Here is a 22790-nt window from a genome sequence, read left to right on the forward strand (position 1 = left end):
TGTTCACTTCAGAATTGACTTTGAAGGTAAAAAAATTAAATGTCCATTAAGATGCCAAATAAATTCATTTGGGTAATGCTTAATAGGATTCCATAGGATGGATGGCTAGGATACTGAGCTAAACCTAGGTGTAGTATTACGGTTGCATCTTAAACACAATGTTAATTGAAAAAAGTAGATTCCTGGAGAGTGCATGAAGTATGGTACCATCTTTTTTCTTTTTTTTTTTTTTTAAGATTTTATTCATTCAAGAGAGAGCATGAGCAGGAGGAAAGGGAGAAGCAGACTCCCTCCTGAGCACAGAGCCCAACACTGGGCTCCATTCCAGGACCCCAAGATCATGTCCCAAGCTGGAGTCAGACACTTAACCAGCTGAGTCACTCAGCATCCCAATATGGTACTTCTATTAAAAGTGTAAAAGGAGGGCAGCCCGGGTGGCTCAGTGGTTTAGTGCCGCCTTCAGCCCAGGCCATGACCCCGGGGTCCTGGGATCGAGTTCTGCGTCGGGCTCCCTGCATGGAGCCTGCTTCTCCCTCTGCCTGTGTCTCTACCTCTCTCTCTCTCTCTCTCTCTCTCTCTGTGTGTGTGTCTCTCATGAATAAATAAATAAAATCTTTAAAAAAAATGTAAAAGGATACTAAACTATATTGTATATTGTTTATCATGCATGTACAGAGGTAATACAAGTATATGTAATAAAAGTATAAAAACATGAAGAGTAACTTCAGTGAAAAGGTAGCTCTGGATAGTTAGGATAATGGAGTGGGGGATGGATATCAACTGTATATACTGTTTGGTAAAAAGAAAAAAATCTGAAGCAATTATGGAAAATATTAACTTCTGTGATTACATGTATCCCTGAGAGCACAAAAAAATTTTCTAAAAGATGTATTGGCATTAATATTTCAATGGAATAGGGGCACCTGGGTGGCTCAGATGGTTAAGCAGCTGCCTTCTGCCCAGGCCATGATCCCGGGGTCAAGGGATTGAGCCCAACATCAGGCCCCCTGCTCAGTGGGGAGTCTGCGTCTCTTTCTGCCCCTTCCCCCACTCATGCTCTCTCTCTCTCTCTCTCATTCTCTCTCAAATAAATAAACAAAATCTTCTTAAAAAAACATTTCAATGGAATGAACCAAAGCAAAACTTCCATGTATTTGTTTTCCTAAAAGTTATCTTTCTGAGAACTTGTCGCACTGGTCCTTGTCACATTCTGAAAGGCGTCCCTTGCAATCTTCTAAATCTTTGTAGCTGTCAGATTTTCCAGGGCAGCAAACAAAGGGATAGTCTTTAAAAACACAACAACAATAACTTTTTGGAGAAGTGGCCAAACAAAGGAAGAGAACTTTGAGTCTACAGGTTGACAAATTGGAGCAAGGTAAATATACGGGAGAACCAGTGGAAGAGGAGGAGTAGCTAGTGACGTCTATTTTGTAGATTCCTTCGGTGCTGCCTCTGGGCTGATAAGGGTAATTTTTGTCCTTCCCAGTAGAGAGAGGAGGGGGAACAACTTTATCAGTTTATGTCCTATTTTAGGCAAGTAGGAGTAATGCAGAGAGCTTTCCTTTTTATCTGTTCCTTCCGAGTTGCCTTCAGCCTAAAATAATCCTTATAGCAAAGTGCCATACTTTGGGGTGCCATATTTGGACGCCATTGACTTGCCGTTCCCCTTCTTTTACTAAAACTTTTTTTTAAGATTATTTATTTATTTATTTACTCATGAGAAATGCAGAGAGAGAGGCAGAGCCATAGGCAGAGGGAGAAGCAGGCTCCACACAGGAAGCCCGACGTGGGACTCGATCCCGGGACCCCAGGGTCATGCCCTAGGCCAAGGGCGGGCGCTAAGCCGCTGAGCCCCCCGGGCTGCCCTTTACTAAAACTTTTGACTGTAAATTGCAGACACCCTGGAACTTGACTTCTAAATCCCACATGCCTCAAAAAACTAACAATAACCATGTAATGTTATCTAACACCCATCTCATAATCAAATGTCTATAATGGCCCTCAAATTTCTTACAGTTTCCCAATTGAGAATCTAAACAAACTATGCACTTAGTTGTTTTGACTTTATACATTCTAATTTGAAAAAGCTCTCCCACGTTTTATAGTGATACTCACTTTTTGAAGAGTCCAGACCAGGTATTTTGTAGAAGATCTCACATTTTTATTCTTGTCTTATGTGTTATTTTACTTTGTCTCCGTAAGTTTTCTGTAAATATAAATTGATAGTTAGGTCTAGAAGGGCTTGATTAAATTCAGGGTAAATATTCCGCAAAAAATAAATAAATAAATAAAAATAAAAAGTAAAAAATAAATATTCCGCCAAAAATTTCTTATAGGGAATGTTGTGAATATGGTTTTGTGTCACATCAAGAGACTCTGTAAAGATAACTCCCTATATCTGTGATACTGAAGTTGATCTCCTGGTTTAGGTTTTAACTGTCATGTGGCCTCTCGGAAAAGATTCATTTTTCCTTTTGTAATTAGTTAAAAAAAAATATCTAGAGTAATACTTTGGAACTGTGTCCCCCATCAACATTTCACCCAATGGGTTTAGCATCCACTGATGAGTCTTTTTATTATTGGTATTATGTTCTGACCAGCTATTAATGTATTTATTTTTAAAATGAACAGTTGTATATTATATTTTAATTAAGAATATTTGTAAGACTATGAGGATGCCTGGCTGGCTCAGTCAGTAGAGCATGAGACTCTTGATTTCTGGGTTCTGAGTTCGAGCCCCATGTTGGGTGTAGAGATTACTTAAAAATGAAATCTTAAAAAAAAAAAGAGGCTATCAAATCGAACTTCTATATATATATATAATATAATATATATATATTAAAAAAAGAAGCTATCAACCAAAAGTCCTCCCCATTCTTCTATCCCCTATTGTTAAGTTTCTCATGTTTGCTTCCTTGAAACTTAAGAACTTTGAAAATATAAAGTAATTGAATTAAAATAAAATATTAAATAAATTCTCTAATAGAATAGGAATATATTTAGGCATTTCAATTAGGGATTTTTCTGATGGAAAAAGGAGAGATTGGTGATAGTGTTACTGGGCAGTGAGACTGAACAGACATTTGAGTAGGCATGCAGTTAATTTACTGGAGCCAGCTCATATTGGCTTGCAAGAGCTGATTGTTAAATTTTTTAGAATTTTGTGAGCTGGTTGTTAAGCACAGCCATTATTAAAAGTTAAAGGGTATAAATTTACAATGAGTTATACTAAAAATAGATAATAGGGGCACGTGGCTGGCTCAGTTGGTAGAGCATACAACCCTTGATCTCAGGGCCCTGAGTTCAAGCTCCACACTAGGCATAGAGATTACTTAAAAAAAAAAAAAAAAAAAAAAAAAAAAAAAAAGATAATAAACATTTAGAACTCACTAATTCTTAATTATTTTTACTATATTTTATAATTATTTATACCCTTGGGGTTATGTCTATTGTATCTGCATGATGGAAATATTATATAATGTTGTGTTATGCACATCTCTTCCTAATTTCACATTCAGTGACTCCATGTTGATGGTTTGAAATAGGTCACGGTAGGGGTATTTACAACATGGCAACACCAGCAAGCATTGCCAATCAAGGCTCAATTTATTATTTTGTTGATTGTCTAGACTTAAAATTATGGGGAGAACGTTGATGCAGATTAAACCTAAAAGTGTGTTGTGTCTGTAGCTGTTAACATTGTGAGTAGCATTAAAAAACTGAATAGATATTTGTCCAGTATTCAAAAAACATTACTCAATTCAGAAAAGAAGTTGTTCACATCATTGTTCAAAGAATGAAGTTTCACTATATGTCTTTGTTGTTTCATGTTGTTTCACTTTCGTTTTATTGCTTAACAGAAATATCAAACAACATTCATGGAATTATGCTGGTTTAGCAATAGTAACAATATGTTGCTTTGGTTACAAAAGTTCAGTAAAAATCAACAAGTGTGTTGTGTGAACCAATTGGTTATATGGACTTTAAAAGAAGATATTTTAGGGGATCCCTGGGTGGCACAGCGGTTTAGTGCCTGCCTTTGGCCCAGGGCGCGATCCTAGAGACCTAGGATCGAATCCCACGTCGGGCTCCTGGTGCATGGAGCCTGCTTCTCCCTCTGCCTATGTCTCTGCCTCTCTCTCTCTCTGTGTGACTATCATAAAAAAAAATAAAAAAAATAAAGGAAGACATTTTATAGGTTAGTATTTTTGTAATAAGAGCATTTTTTTTTTTTTAAGTAGGCTTCAGGCTAGAACTCATGACCCAGAGATTGAGAGTCACATGTTCGACTGCTGAGCCAGTCAGGCGTCCCATAAAAGGATTGTTATAAATCAGTACTACACATATGTATATATTGCAATGGACTGGATTGTGTCCTTCTAAAATTCATATGTTGAATCCCTAACCCTCAACATGACTATTTTTTGGAGATAACATCTTTAGAAGGTAATTAGGTATAAATGAGGTATAAGGGTGCGACCCTACCAATGAAATGGCATAGCCTTATTAAAAAAGGGAAGAGAGAGCTCTCTCCCTTCCTTCTCCCTACCAGGGAAAGGCCATGTGAGCACATAATGAAATGGCAGCCACTTAAGGTCAAGAGAAGAGGCTTCAGACTGAAACCTATGTGCCAGCACCTTGGTCTTGGGCTTTCCAGCCTTCAGAACTGTGGGAAATAAATTTCTGTTGTTTAAGCCACCCAACCTATGATATTTTGGCATAGCAGTTCAAGGTCAGACACACACACTGCTGATAGGCACACAAGTTGTAAGAAGTGTTAAGAGATGATAAGTGCTATAAAAATATGGAGTAAATGGTATGTGAGGAGTGCAGTGGAGGTGGCGTTTTAGATAATCCCGGTGATAGATCATGAGGACCTGACCTTGGGTAGTGACCTTAGAAAAACAGAAGTTGGGGATCCCAGGGTGGCTCGGTGGTTTAGCACCTGCCTTCGGCACAGGGCGTGACCCCGGGGTCCTGGGTTCGAGTCCCACGTCGGGCTCCCGGCATGGAGCCTGCTTCTCCCTCTGCCTGTGTCTCTGCCTCTCTCTCTCTGTATCTCTCATGAATAAATAAATAAAATCTTTAAAAAAAAAAAAGGAAAAAAAACCCTGAAGTTTACAAGGTTTCAAGAGGGCACCATTTGACTTGCCGCTGCGACTGACTACACCAGGATTGCCATGGAGGTTGGACGTTTCTTCTATATAAAGATATAGATATTGATATAGATATATGTAAAACATCCCACGTAACCCCCTGAATTTTAGGTTGTTCCTCTGATCATCCTCTAACCTACTGCCAGACTGATTGTTCTAAATCCATTTTTGCTTAAAATTGTATTCTGATTCCCTGGATTTCAAGGTCAAGTTCAGATTTTCTCCTTAATCCTTCTAACTTGCTTCTTTATCCCACATCTTTTACAATCCACTTCTCCTAGCCGCACCCCTACCCCCCAACACATACATCCTAGTCACACTCAGCTAGTTCCTTGACTCTGCCCTGTTGCTTCATGAACTTTCTGTTGCTTTATCCCGACCTCCCCGCTCCCCCCCACCATTTATCCAACTTCTCCTTGTCCTTCAAAATTTAGGGCCAGAATTACCTTTTCCAGGAAACTCTTCCCAAACTCCCCTCCTCTGTGCTCTCTGCGATTAACTTGGACTCTGCCCATATTGCACAAGCGCTGTGCTGTGATATTGGTTTACTTACCTGTCTTTCCCACAATCTGCATATATTCTTTTTTTCTTTTCTGTCTTTTTTTTTTTTTTTTTTTTTAATTCACTCTCTGCGAGGGGACTGATTGCAGGACCCTGGGGGATCAGGCCCTGAGCCAAATGCAGATGTTCAACCACTGAGCCCCACCCAGGTGCTCCATATTCATTATATTCATTTCTTTTTTTTTTTTTTTTCAAATCCTCCAAGCCGAACATGGGGCCTGTCCCATAGCAGGTGTCATTAGTGCTTGTGGGAAGAATTAATTTTATAGGTAGAACCTTGCACCAGTGAGCCCCTGGAGAAAAAGGCAAAGAAAGAAAACCTTTGTGAGGCTTCCACATTAAGGAACAGACACCCTGCAGCTTGGACATTGGCAGGGGGCAGGGAGGAAGGAGCACCTGGCAGCCTGAGCCGCGGGCAAAGGTTGCTTTGCGGGCCTGCTCAGCTTCCACACTTGCACAGCCAATCGCAGGGCAGGACAGGTGAAACTGAAGGGAGGAAAACTACATTTCCCGTCATGCCTCAAGGCGCCGCTGTCCGCTTCCGGCCTCGGTCACCGCCTCTTCCGCCGCGGAAGTGAAAGGAGCACTTCCGGGTCGGGCAGTACTGCGGGCCGGCGGCGTCGGACCGGCCGTGTCGGGTATTGCTCCGGAGCTCCGCCTCTCGCGGGTGTTTCTAGAAGCCCGGCTGGCGCTCGGTGCTGCGGTGCAGGTATTCCCCGGCAGCTCGGGGCGCTCCGCGGGGGCGGGCGCGGGCGCGACTGTTCCGTTGCGGCTCGGGGGCGCGGCGGGCAGGTGCCCCGGGGGCGCGGCCCCGCGCTGACCCCCTCCCCTCCCTCCCCGCCTGCAGGGTCCCGGACGCGGCTGTGGGCCTCCCATGGCGGATGCGGCCCCGAACGGCCCCCAGGGGGCGGGCGCGGTGGTGAGTGAGCGCTCGGGGTCGGGTCGGGTCGGGGTGCGTGGGGGGCGCTCCCGGGCCTCGCTGCCTGGCCCTCCTCCGCCGGGCGCCTCACGCCGGCTCGGCCGCTTCCGGCCGCGGGAGGCTAACTGCCCGGGGGCGGGGCTATGAGGCGGGGGCGGGGCTACGTGGAGGGGCGGGCGGTCTTTTTTTTTTTTAAGATCCCCGCCTCCCCCCCCCTTTTTGTCACCTTGTCCTTCTGTCCCTACGAAGAGGGATGCTGGGCTTCCGTGAATATACTTTGTGCGTAACACGCAGACCTGCCTGCTAGTTAATTTGTACCCAAAGCGTCAGTGCTCTTCGAGTTTTAAACACCGTGAATATGTGAATTGAGCAGCTTACCTTTTCCTTTATTTATTTATTTTTTTTAAAGATTTTATCAATCTATATATTTGTTTATTTATGAGAGACACTCACAGAGAGAGAGAGAGAGAGGCAGAGACCTAGGCAGAGGGAGAAGCAGGCTCCATGCAGGGAACCTGCTGTGGGACTCGATCCTGGGAACTCCAGGATTCCGCCCTGGGTCTAATGCAGACGCTCAACCACTGAACCACCCAAGGATCCCTATTATTATTATTCTAATGAAGATTTTATGTATTGATTCTCGAGAGACACACACACAGAGAGGCAGAGACACAGGCAGAGGGAGGAGCAGGCTCCATGCAGGGAGCCCCATGGAGGACTTGAACCCGGGACCCCGGGGTCACGCCCTGGGCCCCAGGCAGACGCTCAACCCCTGAGCCACCCGGGCTGCCCACTTTTTTCTTTTTTAAACATCTTAACAGCATTTCCATTTATAGACACAGTTTTCTTCTTCTTCTTTTTTTTTTAATTATTTATTTTTTAAATTTGAACCTTTTGAGGATAAGTTGCATCCACAGTGGGGGCTAATTTCACGAGTACTTAAGGATTCTTCTGCATGACCCCAGTGCAGGCATTGTTGCGATTTTTGCAGTTGGATTGGAAAAATTAAGCATTGATCCCTGTTTTTACCTGATTTTACCTGATTTTACGATCCATATTTGAATTTCCTCCATTGTCTGTTAAAGCTGCTTCCTCCTTAATCCAGGATCTAATCCACAGCATGCATTGCTGCTTACTGGCCTTTACTCTCTAGGTCTAGAGTACTTCCCTGGCTTTCCTCATGCCATTTTGTGTTTTCTTTTTCTTTTTTAAGATTTTATTTATGTATTCATGAGAGACAGAGAGAGAGGCAGAGACCCAGGCAGAGGGAGAAGCAGGCTCCACATGGGGAGCCCGACACAGGACTCAATCCCAGAACCCCAGGGTCACAGCCTGGGCTGAAGGCAGATGCTCAACCGCTGAGCCACCAGGGCTGCCCTCCTCATGCAATTTTGACTGTCAGGAGTTTAGACTTGCTTTGTTTTTCAAATTAAACTTGCCTGTTTTTTCCCCTGTGACTAGATTCAAGTCAAGCATTTTGGCAGGAATAGTACATAAATGCTATTCTATCATTTTCAGTGTGTGATATATGAGGAAGCATTTTATGTTGATTTATCTTATCATTGCAGATAAGTTTGACAATTTGGTTTAAGTGGCATCTACCAGACTATTGTAAACACGCCTTTTTTCTTTTGTGATGAAAAAGTATTCTGTGGCATGATAGTTTGAGACTGAGTGAATAGTTTTTCACCTGGGTAGGTTTGCACCCAAAATTTCAGTGATTTTTTTTGCCCATACTATTTATAACAGGACTGGGCTGTTGACTCTTAAAAGTGTAAACCAATAAACTTTTTAAACCTTTTCTATTATGTATTGAAATGCAGATACACAAAGTGCAAAATGAAATGAATAAATCAATGATCCACGTTATTACAAAAGAAACACCCTAAACAAATGGATTTCATTTTATTTATTTTTTAAAAAGATTTTATTTTGTTTATTTTTTTTCAAAGATTGACTTACTTTAGAGAGAGCATTGGAGCATGCATGCATACTGTGGCGAAGGGCAGAAGAAGAGGGAGACTTAACCAGCTCCGAATTCTGCGCTGAAGTCGGAGCCCAACTCATGCTTGAGCTCATCTCCCTGAGGTCAAGACTTGAGCCAAGACTAAGGGTTGGAGGCTTAACCGAGTGTACCACCCAAGAGTCCCAAAAAAGATTTTTATTTTTAAGCAATCTCTATACCCAACGTAGGGCTTGAACCCATGACCCCAAGATCAAGAGTCACGTGTCCCACTGCCTGAGCCAGCCCAGTGTCCTTAAGCTAATCAATTTTAAAGACCATGTTTTGGGGCAGCCGGTGGCTCAGCGGTTTAGTGCCACCTTCAGCCCAGGGCCTGATCCTGGAGACCCGGGATGGAGGCTCCCTGCATGGAGCCTGTTTCTCCCTCTGCCTGTGTCTCTACCCCTCTCTCTCTCTCTGTCTCTCATGAATAAATAAATAAAATCTTTAAAAAATAAAATAAAGAACATGTTTTAAAATTAGATTTCAGACCATGATGTGAAATCTGAGTATTTGTGGAGAACCTGAGTACAGTAAGCTAGATTCATTCTTCCCCTTGACTAGGGTGATCGTTTAAATTTAAAGGAGTCACAATATAGTAGGTTTGGATAGAATAATTACTTGCATATTGTTGAAAAGACATGCGGTGAAACATCTTTTGATTTTAAAATGTACTTGCTTTTTTCCCCAAAAGGTTTTTATATTTTTCGAAAGATAATTAAGTTAGACTGCTTAATGTTTTAGGCTTCACGTTACGATTCACTAGTGAGTTTTGACATCCATTTAGTGAAAACACTAAATCTTTCTAAAACATTAGAATACAAAATACCAAAATCCATTACATAGGAAAGATAAGTATTATTTTGTGAAATTTCTTTATAGACGTTTATATATATATGTATATCAGTATTAGATGTTGATGTAAAAATTATTAATGTAGATTCTATCAAAAAATGTAAAAGCCACTTACAAGACACATTTTGAATGGGAAAACAGATTTTAAGTGATTCTGTTGATGATAATGGATCCATCTTTGACAAACATAGCAGGGGCAAGGATAAAGATAGAAAACATGGAGAATAGAGTTGTATAAGGGAGTTTAATTTAGGGCCACTGAAATATTCAGGTTGAGACATGTGGGGCAGCTTCCAAGGGGATGAAGAAGTCATAAAATTGAAGAGGCAGGTACTATTTAATATTTGACGGTCATATTTTGAACACTTAGAGTATGTCAGGCCGTCATATGTACATAAGCAGATTCTCCATAGATTAATGAGTTGGGTAGTGAGTGATTATTACCATGTTTTACATTTTTCCTTTGTAAGGTTTATTTAATCCAAACTGGCTTTTTACTCAGATCTGAAACCTACCTATTTGAATTTGAGATTTCTAAGAATAGGCATTATGGTTCTCTTGAGAGCAATTAGTTCTTATTTAAAGTTCTTTTAAAGTAAGTGAAGCCAGTATTATAAGTGCTGCAGGAATAGAGACAATTGTAGTTACATTTCTGTTCACAGGTTTCTTTTTTAATCTTTATTTTTTAAAATATCAACTGATATTTTTCTATTTAAGTACTTCCACTGCTTTCTGCATCAATGCCATAAGGTTTTTGGAGGTGTTACTGAGTGTATAGACGAAACAATTGCCTTAGGAGTTCTCATTTAATGGTCTTAAATAATCGCTGCGGGGTTGTTAAAACATTTTGAATATGAAGAAAACTATGTTATCTTCATCCTTGGGAAGATAATTTGCTGGCTTAGTTTATCACAATATTTTTCTTTTTAAATTTAGCAATTCATGATGACCAATAAGCTGGACACAGCAATGTGGCTTTCTCGCTTGTTCACAGTTTACTGTTCTGCTTTGTTTGTCCTGCCTCTTCTCGGGTATGTATTACACAGATGTTCTGCCTTTGATACTCAGTTGTTTGGTGTTTATGGACTGCCTTTTATGTGCAAGACTCGTTAAACTGCAAAAGGTTCTGGAACAGATAAAACGCAGGTCTCCTTTAAGTGCTAATAACCCACTAATAGTACCAACTGGAGGAATATCTTATGTTGTGTGCTTTGTGAAAGCTGACATCATGTTGAAAATCAGAAAGAAAGCGGATGTGTAGGGATGAGAGTTCCTTTTTTTTTTTTTTCATTTTTGATTTTTTTGACTTAATAGATGACTGCTTTAAAAGGAAGATGACTGCTTTATAAAATTTAGTCGGGTATATATATGAAGTGATGCCTCTAAGAAGGTATAATAGGTTCAAATAATTTTTTTCTACTGACAAGAGATTTGGGTGTTGTGCAATTATGATGCAATCCACAAAGGAGGAAGAGACATGATAGTTGTCAGGTCTCAGGATAACCTCTCCTCTGGTAATTTGCAGGTTGCATGAAGCTGCAAGCTTTTACCAACGTGCTTTACTGGCAAATGCTCTTACCAGTGCTCTGAGGCTGCACCAAAGATTACCACATTTCCAGTTAAGCAGAGCATTCCTGGCCCAGGCTCTATTAGAAGACAGCTGCCACTACCTGCTGTACTCACTCATTTTTGTCAATTCCTACCCTGTTACAAGTATCCTTTTTTTGTGCCTTTTTGACAGAGAGGTTGCCTATCAAGTGTACAGGGAATCTCTTGTTATTTCTTTGCAATAGGAAGGGTTCAGCAAGGAGGGTTTCTGTGAAGCCTGGGTTGGCTGGGTGGTTGACACTTGATTTAAATGAAGATAGATTTAGTTTAAGAATTTCTGACTCTAAAATGTGAAATCTAAATTTGAAGAGCTGATGTGGGAATTTTAAATTTTGTATCTTTGTTCTTCCCTCTTGTAAGCTTCTCTATTAGCAATGGATATTTTAAACTTCGGATTCAAAGCACAAGATTATGGAAGACTTATTTTAATATTTAATTCATATCTTTGGGAAATTGTCCATATGTCTTGCTTAAAAAAATCCTCAGCTCTTTCAAATCCTAGTGAGCTAGAAACAAATGGAAATTCATCAAAGAACAACTTATTTAAGCAGAAAATGCGATAATTAATAAATATAATAAAAATACTAGTATTTACTGTGGATAGAGTAGAAAATTGATAATCTTTGGAGCTAATGAAAATTAACACATTTGGAATCTCATTTCAAAAGTGTGTTGGGCCATAACAGGTTTTCTCAAAAGGTGGGGAGGGTTGGGGAGGAAAGTCGGGTTGGGGAGGAAAGTCTGGGGAGGAAAGTCTGGGGAGGAAAGTCGCAGTTTATTTTGTTTGGGAAGCACTAGATTAAACAGTTTGAATTTCTTTACTGTAGGACCTTTGATGTGCTAATGTGCATTGTGAGGCAAAAGAGTGACCAGAATTTCTTGATCATTTTAATACTACTGTCCCCCTGTGGTCCCTGTGTCCCACAGGAAAGTGTTTTGTGCTTTAAGTGCTGCTCTTAAGGATTCTTGACTATGTCTGATACATCCTGATCTACTCCTAAACAATATGTGTGTATACATAGCTACAGCTAACGGAAAACACAGTGAAATGTGTCCCTAGGGCTAAATATTACCTATTTAAATAATACTTTTCTCTGTGAAGTATCCAATTTTAAATAGGTTTTTTAAAAGTCTTAAGGAAAAGAGAATAGGTAACTGAAATTTTTTGAGTACTTATTTTGTCAGCATATACAAATCTGACGTACTTAATCCTCGCAACACTGAAAAAAGTAAAAAAATTTTGTTAGATTTTATTTATTTGCCAAAGAGCACAAGCGTGCGAGTGGGGGTGGGGTGAGGGAGAAGCCAACTTCCCAAGGAGCAGGGTCCCAGGACTCAGATCTTGACCTGCGCGAAGGCCGAGGCTGAGTGTACCCGATTGAAGCACCCAGGAGAGGAGCCCCAGGCAGCATATTCGATGAGGACACTGAGGCTCTAAGAGTTTCAAATAACTTGGCCTGACGCCACATTGGCAAGTGCATAGTAAAGCTGGTAAGGTCTGTCTGGCCTAACAGGTTTACCTAATCTACGGTTAATGTATGAGTAACACTTAGGTATAGTTTTGAGGTATTTCTGTCTGTACCAGGACGAAGCAGTCCACATGGCAGGTGGTCAGTGAGTTTTGTTGAGTGAATCCTGAGTGTATGCTAAAAGAGGCTCATGACCACTTAAGATGGCCTCTCTCCTGTTCTGTGCAATTGGTTATTTGCTAGCCCTTCTCTATGGGAATGTTGAAGATTAAGGATTTCCTGTTCCTTAAATTCTTAACGTTAGGGGTGGAGGTTGGGGAGTAGTAGTAGAAATAGTCTAAACTAGTAACTGATAGGAAATACTAGTCTGATTCTTAAAGCACTTGAGTATTATGTTAGTCAATGAAGGTGATCCCAGGGTCATGTTACAAAGTTGTGTTCTGTTCTTTGGTCTTACAAAGGTGATACTGTCCTTGCTCTAACAGGGATAGGTACTTAGAGTTTAACTTGTAGACTTTTCACCCTTTCTATTTTCTAAATAGTTTAAAAGCGACATTGAAAGCTAAGTTTTGAATCTCTTATCAAGGATTTGTGAACTATAGAATGTTAGAGGTAAAACACTCATTAGAAAACTAGCTTTTGGGATCCCTGGGTGGCGCAGCGGTTTGGCGCCTGCCTTTGGCCCAGGGCGCGATCCTGGAGACCCGGGATCGAATCCCACATCGGGCTCCCGGTGCATGGAGCCTGCTTCTCCCTCTGCCTGTGTCTCTGCCTCTCTCTCTCTCTCTGTGACTATCATAAATAAAAAAAAAAAAAAAAAAAAAACTAGCTTTTTACATTTTAAATATTTTAGAGCATGAGTTGAGGGGGACGGGAAGAGGGAGAGAATCTCCACTGGACTCCCTGCTGAGCATGGAGGCAGGTTCCATCCTATGACCCAACCGGACCAGAGGTCATGACCTGAGCTTAAATCAAGAGTTGGACACTTAATCCACTCAGACACCCTGACACCTCCCCTCCCTTTTTTTTTAAGATTTATTTGATTGTGGGCAGGGGGAGTGAGCAGGGGAGAGGGAGCAAAATCGAGCTTTGATGAAAGTGGTCTAGCAAGTGAAGTTAGTGTCAGCCATGATTGGAACCCAGGTATCTTGACTGTCCATTCAGGGTTGTTTTCATTACCTGCATTGCTTTACTGAATAGACTTCAAATTAAGATATGTTTTGGAGTTTAAATTTAACTATTGAAGAAACAACAGAATTTTACAGTGGCCTTGGAGAGGAGAGGGTGGCAGCTTTCATCTGTTCCAAAGGGATCTCTTAAGCTATACATGGTCTCTACTGAGGAAATTGGCATTTTACTTAGTTCTTGTAAGTGTCAGGGAAGAATTGGTCAGGATACTAATTAGGAAAATTCTAATCCTTGGGTATAGGTCAGTGTCTGGGTTGCCAGTTGGAAATTAGGCACTTTTGGATCTTAATGAGTTATGTGGTAATGAATTTGAAATTCCTAGTGCATTCTAATCACCATTTCCCACCACAGCAAAGCTTTCAGTTAGTGAAAGCTTTTTTGTTAGAAAAAGATAATGGCTCATTTCTTAAAAACTGCAGATATATATTTTTTAAATGAGGGTAATTAAAAAATTTTTTTGATTATTTTTTCTAAGTAAACTTTACACCCAACATGGGACTTGAACTCATGACCTTGAGATCAGGTCCCATACTTTAGTGATTGAGCCAACCAGGCACCCCAGAATCTGCAGATACTTTTAGGGCATGTATTTTTGCCATTCAAAGTGGACTAACAGTCTATATCATTTTATGAAAGTTATTTGACAAGTTTTGTTGTTGTTCTTGTTATCAACCTGGCAGAAATTGGGATAAATAGGGTCTTTGGAACACTCCATTTTTCAAAAAGCTGAATGAAAATGCATATTTATCCATGACATAAAGCCAAACAGTTGAACTCAACTACATGTCTGTAATTAAACTGATTAGACTCTCAGTTAAGTGTCTACAAACCCAAATACACACTTTTTACTTGTACAGGTTGAGAATTTATGAACTGTATAAGCTTGATAGGAACAGTGTCTTGAGATAATGGGGATCTTGTAGGAAAGAAATAATGAAAGATCTTTAGTTGAGGAAAATTGGAGAAGTACTTTTTAAAGATTTTTTATTTTATTTTTTTTTATGTAAACTCTACTTGCAATGTGGGGCTTGAACGTACCATCCCGAGATCAAGTACGACCCTCAGATGGAGTCCCATGCTCTACTGACTGAGCCAGCCGGGGCGCCCCTGAATAAGTACTTTTTAAACCATTACCCCAGACTCTTTCCTAAGCAATTGTGATGAGGAAAGTAGTATAAGAGACTGTCTTTATATTTGAAGGCCAAATTATTCTGGCCAGGATGGCCATTGTGGGGTTAAAAGCTGTAATAAATATTTAAGGTTTCTTCTAGGTGTTCTAGATTTTGATTAGATATAGCAGATGTTTATTATTATTTCATTATCTAATAGAAAAAAACTTTTCACTATTTTCTTAATAAATTGTGAGCTTTAGAAAATGAAATTGTTTACAGGTAGGAAAAAAACTTCATATGGTTACCAAGTGAAACAAGTCTTTTTAGCAGATGCTGGTTCAGCTCTATATGGGGCATAATACAAAGCCTGTTTTACAAAATACTTGATACATGTTGGATATTTTCCTTAATTGTTTTCTTCAGTGAGTATTTTTCCAGTCTTGTTGTTCTCTTTGCTTCATGCTGCCACATACACGAAAAAGGTCCTTGATGTAAGTAAAGCTGTTTTTTTGACTCCTGTTGGCATGAATTTGAGTTCTAAGGCATTTTGGCATTTGTCACAAAAGTTTCCTTCATTCCCTGCAAAATACATTTTAAAAGTATTGTATTGTAGAGTACCTCTCAGTTCCCAGAGAATTTCTCAAGTTTGAAATAGATTTTTTTTTTAATCATATCTTTTCTATTTGGTAAGTTGTCGTAGATCTCTTGTGCTGTCATTGTTTAATTTTAAGAATCAGGTAAGTAGAGTGTACTGAATTTCTTTTACATTTAATGTTCAGAACTGCTACTTTCCTAAAATATTTTCTTTTTCCTGGATTAAACATTAAGCCTCACTAAGTGTCCCAGGCGGATTGACTGCATATGCACTGACATTTAAATTAAAATACCCAAATGTTTGCTTTGTGTTGCCCTTTTTCTTTATCTCCATAGTTCTTTGGTCACAGCGGTAATTGGACTTTAATTTCTACTTTGTATTTAGCTAAGGATTCACAAATACCTTATTACTAGGTAGTCTGATTTTGTTTATAGTTAGATAGAAATAACCTCCATTTTTTTGTGTGTGTGAAATAATATATGGTGTTTTTATTTTTCAAATACACAAAATCAACAAAGCAGGAAAATACACTTTTACGTTAATTTGTAAACTTTTATATTACCATTTCTAAAATAATCGTCTTTTAATTGTATTACTTGTTGGTATGCTATTTATCTAAAAAAATTATTGAGTAATCAAAAATGCTTCATTCTTTCTAATATTTATTTTCTTATGTTTCAGGCAAAGGGTTCAAATAGTTTACCTCTGCTGAGATCTATCTTGGATAAATTAAGTGCTAATCAACAGAATATCCTGAAATTCATTGCTTGTAATGAAATATTCTTGATGCCTGCTACAGTTTTTATGCTTTTTAGGTAAGAATAAAAATACATTTGTTTTGAGAGGCAGATGACTAAGTGAACATAATAAATGTATTAACTCAAATTTTATCCTGCTTAAATCTGTTAAAGTAGATACTGATGTGCAGACCTAGATTGATCTTAGCCACCATTTTTTCATTTTATTGTGGAGAACGTGAGACGTTACGGTAAACCTAGAAGCTTGTCTTATTTATCATTCCTTGTGATTTACATTTAACATTTTGAAAATTAATTTTAGAACTGCTGCCTTTGAATCTTGGGAAGCCTAGGTTAGTGCATTCTGCCATTATTTAGATGATTTTTTTTTCCAAGAAAAATTATGGTCTGGTATTAATAGTCGCCTACCAACACCTCCATGTTTGTTTGTATCTTAGTTATAGAAGTAATGTAAAAATTAGAACATCAGGCTAGTATTGACCCTCCCCATCAAAATTCTTGCATTTAAGTTTTAAAACTACATTTCTAGAGAGATGGGTGGGTGAAATAGATGATAGGAATTGAGGAGTGCACTTGTGATGAGTACCGGGGATTAAAATTAAACTTTAAAAAAAAAAAGGGAAAAAAAATAAAAAATAAAAAATAAAAAAAAATAAAAAAATAAAAAAAAAAGGAAAGGGGAGGAGCAGTTTAAATGGCATAAGCTTTGGTTACCAATTCAGAAGTTCTTCTCTGTCTCTATTAATGTGTTTATCTTCTTTGTTGTGGGAAAAAAATGACTGCTTAAAAGCCAATTGGGGAAAAAAAATCAAATTAGCAGGAAAAAAAATAAAAGTACATTTCTTCCTGGATTATAGCTTTTTAAATTTTCCAATAAGAGGACATTATAGATAAAAGCCATATATTATTTTACCATGAACCATTGTTGCAGTTCTGTCCTCTCCTCCTCCTTATGTGTACATGCATGTAGTACTTTAGAAATACTTATATAGATATGTAGAAAATACATACTAGTATGGTGTGGGGTTTGGTTTCTTTCGTTTTTTTATTTTGCATCAGAAGTGCCATAATGCATCAGTTATCTGCATCTTGCTTTTTTTCAGTTAATACAGTATGTTTTCATGTCCTGTTTATAAATGTTGATAGATAACAACTCTGTTTTCCATTTAATGATTGTGTAGTGTTCAGTCATATAAGTAGGCTGCATTTCACTACCTGTTCCCTTGTTGATGGGGAAACATTTGTTTCCAGATTTTTGCTTTTCCAAATATTGATGGAGTAAACATCTTTTTACCCTTTTTTTTTTTAAGTAATTTCTACCCTTGGGCAGCCCTGGTGGCGCAGCGGTTTAGCGTGATCCTGGAGACCCTGGATCAAGTCCCACATCAGGCTCTGCATAGAGCCTGCTTCTCCCTCTGCCTGTGTCTGCCGCTCTATGAATAAATAAATAAAATCTTAAAAAAAAAAATTTCTACCCTCAATGTGGAGCTCAAACTCAGGACCCTGAGATCAAGAGTTGCATGCTCCAACTGAACCAGCCACGTGCCCCTCTTTTTACCTTTCTGCCTATACTTTTGGGCCTCTGTTTACTTTATTATTATTTTTTTTACTTTATTTTTTTTTTAAAGATTTTTTATTTTATTTATTCATAGAGACACAGAAAGAGAGAGGCAGAGACACAGGCAGAGGGAGAAGCAGGGTCCATGCAGGGAGCCTGACGTGGGACTCGATCCCAGGTCTGCAGGATCACGCCCCGGGCTGCAGGCAGCACTAAACCACTGCGCCACCGGGGCTGCCCCCTCTGTTTATTTTAAACCAGAATTGATTTTGCTGAGTTTAAGCTAAGTGCACTGTATCTTTAATAGACCATGGCACATTGTCCTCTAAGACGTCTGTATTATCTATTTTCCATAAGCTCATTAATTTATAAAAACTTATTTTTGTTTATGAAATATTTCATTTTAATGTGCATTGCCTTAATTAGTGATATTTTAGCATCTCTCGTTTTTTTCTTTAGCAGGCTGTAAGCTAGTTACTGAGTTTTACAGATTTCCTCATAAATAACAGTTACTTGTTCCATTCTTTTAAGTAATGTTTTTCTCTGGAAACTCCAGGATCACCACATGTGCTCCAGAATGACACAGTGAAAAGGCTTCTTGTTGGGTGTTAGGGACCTGAATTCTAGTTGATGTAATCATTGACTTAGACTCTTGAGCATTGATACCACATTTAAAGAAGTTAAACTTTAAAACAACTTGATTTTAATTTTCAAGATTATTGTAAAAGAGATGAGAATTTACCAGAAATATTTAAATAGAGAAATCACTTTGTTATTCTAAAAAGATTATAATGTCTTATTCAGTCCCTAAAGCTATTGATGCTTTGATGTCACTTGCATATAACACAAACTATAAAATTAAAATAATTTAAAATCATTATTCCTTAGTTGCTCCCTTCATGATAGAAGAACAATCTAATATTAGAAGGCTTCATTAAGTTATGTTTTTCACAGTAATGCTTCAAGCTTTGTATTTAAAAATGAGGTAAAGTCTGTGAGATTATCTTACATATACATGAACATGAGTGTAAAAAAACATAAAAGGATGAGGTCTTTGTAGCTTTATTAGTAGAGCACTTGTTACATAATAGTAATGCATAAGATGAACTGCTTGAAGCTGTAAAAAAGAATGAGGTAAATTTATGTGTTGTGATGGAGATAATCTTTAAGGTATAATACATTTAAAAATTTGTTAAGAACTGTGTAGAGCATTCCCCTTTTATATCTTGAGGTATGTTTGTGTATTTAAGAGCATGTGGATTTTTTTTCTGCTTCAGTTTCTTCATTTTTGAAATGAGAGTGATAATGCCAGTTCCCTCTTAGAATTGTTTAAGTGGATTTAGCAAATCATAAAGTGAGCACCATATTAGGGTTAGTCATATACACTTGTGCATGTGAATTTCTGGAAGGATATATTAGCGACTAAGCTGGAACTCTGAGGAAGGGGCTAACTTGGAGGATGGAAATTTTGTTTTTTATTGTATATTATTTTCTATATTTTCTATAGTATGTATATTTTTCCATTTGAAGATTAAAGATTTGTCACAGGAATTTCTGGGGGAAGTGGATGTAATGTTTAGTGATTAGTTTATAATTATGTAAATTTTTATTATGAAAGTAATATCACAATTTAGAAGAAAAGATGAAAATTAACTTTAAAAAAAAAATTAACTTTAAAAACCACATTAGCATCTTTACTTCCTCAAAAGGTTTAAAATATAATAATATGTATAGTTTTATGTTCTGCATTTTTCAAAGTTGCTGTATAGTTTTCATAATCAAGATTTTAGGTAGTTGCATACTCCATCAAGTAAAGATAATATACTTAACCCTGCTACCTAATTATCCAAATATTGATGCATTTACTTTATAGTTATTGGTAGTGAATGTCTTAATCCAGATAGTCTTTCCTAGGAAAAGAATTCTTGACTTAGAATTTCATAAATTTGTATATAGCTCTTGGGTATTATAATAGTGCTTTTTAACCAAGCAAAATAGTAGAATAAGCTGTGTAAATTTACTAAGGAGCCTGTGTGATTTTACTAGTTTTTTTTTTGTTGTTGTTTATATAAAACGAACCACTTTTCACTTACTGTGTTATAAAGTTTCACAACTTGATGAACAATTATTTATTGGTAGTAATTATAGAAGCATTTATACATTTTCTTTTTGGGGACATCAGTCCCAATCTCAAGGCACTTTCCTAAGTGTCGAATGATAAGGAAACAATAATTCAGGGTCCAGCGTTCACAAACCAGTATATGATGCATTGTTATGTTTGCTTTATCATATATCTTTTGAAAGGTTTTATTTATTCGAGAGAGAGCATGAGTGGGGATGGGGGCAGAATGAGAGGGAAAGGGACAAGGACAGTCAGACTCCATGCTGAGTGGGGAGTGTGACGCAGGACTGGATCTCAGGACCTTGAGATCATGACCTGGGCTGAAGTCAGAGGCTTAACTGACTGAGCAACTCAGGCATCTGTATACATTTTCTGATGTATTTATTTAATAGGTTTTAAACTTAATATGTACATCAATATGATGTTTATAAAAATTTAAACGATAACATCTTAGTCTTTAGCAATCATATGTATATTCTTTTATTTCTTTTTAAGTAAGCTGTATACTTAACTTGGGCTTACACTTACAACCCCAAGATCAAGAGTCACATACTCTACCAACTGAGGCAGCCAGGTGCCACTCTTACTTTCTTCTTAAGAAATACTTTGATTGGGGATCCCTGGGTGGCGCAGCGGTTTAGTGCCTGCCTTTGGCCCAGAGCGCGATCCTGGAGACCCGGGATCGAGTCCTACGTCGGGCTCCTGGTGCATGGAGCCTGCTTCTCCCTCTGCCTATGTCTCTGTCTCTTTCTGTGTGACTATCATAAATAAATAAAAATTAAAAAAAAATAAAGAATAACTGATTTAGGGGTGCCTGGGTGGCTCAATTGGATACATATCCAACTCTTGATTTTGGCTCAGGTCATGATCTCAGGGTCCACACTCAATGGGGAATCTGCCCCCCTCCCCCCCATTTGTGCTCTTGCACCTCTGCTCTAAGTAAATAAACTTTGATTTAGACATGATAGATACTACCATGACCATTTATTTTGTTTATTTTTAGAGAGAGAGCACTTACACGTGCACGAAGCCACTGGGGAGGGGCAGAGGGAGAGAGAAAGTCTTAAGCAGGCTCTTTGCCCAGCACAGAGCTGGACACGGGGTTCAGTCTCATGATCCTGAGATCATGACCTGAGCCAAGATCAAGAGTTGATGCTTAACTGACTGAGCTCCCAGGCACCCCTGCCATGACCATGTAATGAATGAAAGCACACACATTCTTCAGTTAAATTGCTTTCAGTTTTGAGAGTGTACATATGAATTGTTAATGTATATTTCTTACCCTTTTATTTATTTATTTCAGTGGTCAAGGAAGTTTGCTCCAGCCTTTTATATACTACAGATTTCTTACTCTTCGATATTCCTCTCGAAGAAATCCATATTGTCGGTAAGCTGGTGATTAGTTTAAATCTGTTTTATTTGTTGAGAGTATTGTAAAATAGAGTATAACGTTTAAGAGTTATTTAGCTTTTATGTTAGAGTTAAGCAAGAGATTTTTTTTTTGTAAATTTAACTTCCAGGCCTTAGTAGGGTTAGTGAGAAGGTGGTTGTATTTCTTTTTAGAACTTGAGACCGGATCTACCTTGATCTCCACCAAAGTAGTAATCAAATAAAATAGTATTCAAGTTTAAGAGATTTAAAGATGTCTAAGACATCAGTCCCAATCTCAAGGCACTTTCCTAATTGAAGAAACAAAACCATATGTCAGATAATAAGGAAACAGTAGTTCAGGATACAGCGTTCACAAACCCAATATATGATGCACTCTTGTGTTTGCTGTATCCTATCAATACTGTGCTCCACAGGGAGGAGAGATCCTTGAGCCAGGATATAAAAAGGGCCCGTGAAAGTTTCACAAAGCAGAAATTTTAATTGTTCGAGAAAATTAAAGCCTTTGAATAGACAGGATAGGTAACAGCATTTTAGGTAGGAAGAGAGTAGGAACATAAGTTCAAAGACAAGAAGGAACAAGCCATGTTGAAGGGCATTGGATGGACCTGTGTGGCGATACCAGGGATCCTGAGTGCTAAGTGGGTGTAGCTGAGATTAACAAGGTGTATTAGAGCCAAATTGTAAAACTTCTTGAATTTCTGGATCAGAAGTTTGGAATTTATCTTTTAGATGTATAGGAATCATGGCTTGGACATGATCTTACTCTTCTAATAGACTTGTGCAGAGTAGTTTGGAGGAAGCAGAAATATTTGAATGCGTTACCGTAATGTTCAGGAATGGAGGCTTACATGAGACAGTTAAGTTCTGCGTGCTGATCTCACAGGTTAGAGTGAAACTGAAACGAATAGTAGTTTTTAACAGCTTCTGGGATATGTTACTGGGATGCTAATGTTAAAGTAGCTTTTGTTTACAAATTTAAAATTCATTGTATAGTAGAGCTCAGTCAGAAATTGAGTGTTTTAGCGTGATCCTTATTTTCATGAGAAAAGTAAAAGAACTGAAGTTGAATGCTGGTCCATCATTTGCCAGGTGTGTAACTTTAGGCAAGTTAATTAAATTTTAATTTCTTCACTGGTGGAGGAGAAAACCTCTTCCTGGAGGTGAAATGAAGTAATGTTTGAAAAATACTTAGATTTGGCTGTGTTTTTAATACATAACTTATTTTCCTCTTTCTATAATTCTGATTCATGTTTTTGAGGGGTTTTTATGCTCTGTTAGACAATGTCTTTCTTAAAGTACTTCCTAAGACAGAGCTTAGTTCAGACATAGGTTTTCTTTCTTTTTCTTTTCTTTTCTTTTCTTTTCTTTTCTTTTCTTTTCTTTTCTTTTTTTTTTTTGTTAAGATTTTATTTATTTATTCATGAGAGATGCAGAGAGAGAGAAGCAGAGGCAGAGGGAGAAGCAGGCTCCATACAGGGAGCCCAGTGTGGGACTC

The 22790-nt window shown here is 38.4% G+C and overlaps 1 protein-coding gene and 1 long non-coding RNA gene across 4 annotated transcripts in view; one reads left to right on the forward strand and one right to left on the reverse strand.

Moving 5' to 3' along the window:
• LOC118354160 (uncharacterized) overlaps positions 1-6292 on the reverse strand; it is a 28410-nt gene extending 22118 nt beyond the window's left edge. For both annotated transcript variants that reach the window (XR_007401650.1, XR_007401649.1), the window contains exons 1-3: positions 5603-6292; positions 4883-5083; positions 2116-2206 (exon numbers count right to left, since the gene is read on the reverse strand). This is a non-coding gene — a long non-coding RNA (uncharacterized LOC118354160). The remainder of the gene's footprint in view (positions 1-2115; positions 2207-4882; positions 5084-5602) is intronic.
• Positions 6278-22790, forward strand: part of TMEM33 (transmembrane protein 33) — a 38203-nt gene continuing 21690 nt past the window's right edge. Inside the window, exons 1-7 of one of the 2 annotated variants that reach the window (XM_025450805.3) lie at positions 6278-6426; positions 6565-6636; positions 10430-10524; positions 11019-11206; positions 15294-15361; positions 16147-16280; positions 21207-21290. In XM_025450805.3, the coding sequence (XP_025306590.1) occupies positions 6592-6636; positions 10430-10524; positions 11019-11206; positions 15294-15361; positions 16147-16280; positions 21207-21290 (614 nt within the window). In that variant the 5' untranslated portion in view covers positions 6278-6426; positions 6565-6591. The remainder of the gene's footprint in view (positions 6427-6564; positions 6637-10429; positions 10525-11018; positions 11207-15293; positions 15362-16146; positions 16281-21206; positions 21291-22790) is intronic. The other variant, XM_035714091.2, reaches the window with a different exon arrangement.

This window comes from Canis lupus, chromosome 13 (genome assembly GCF_003254725.2).
Source record: "Canis lupus dingo isolate Sandy chromosome 13, ASM325472v2, whole genome shotgun sequence".
NCBI lineage: Eukaryota > Metazoa > Chordata > Mammalia > Carnivora > Canidae > Canis > Canis lupus.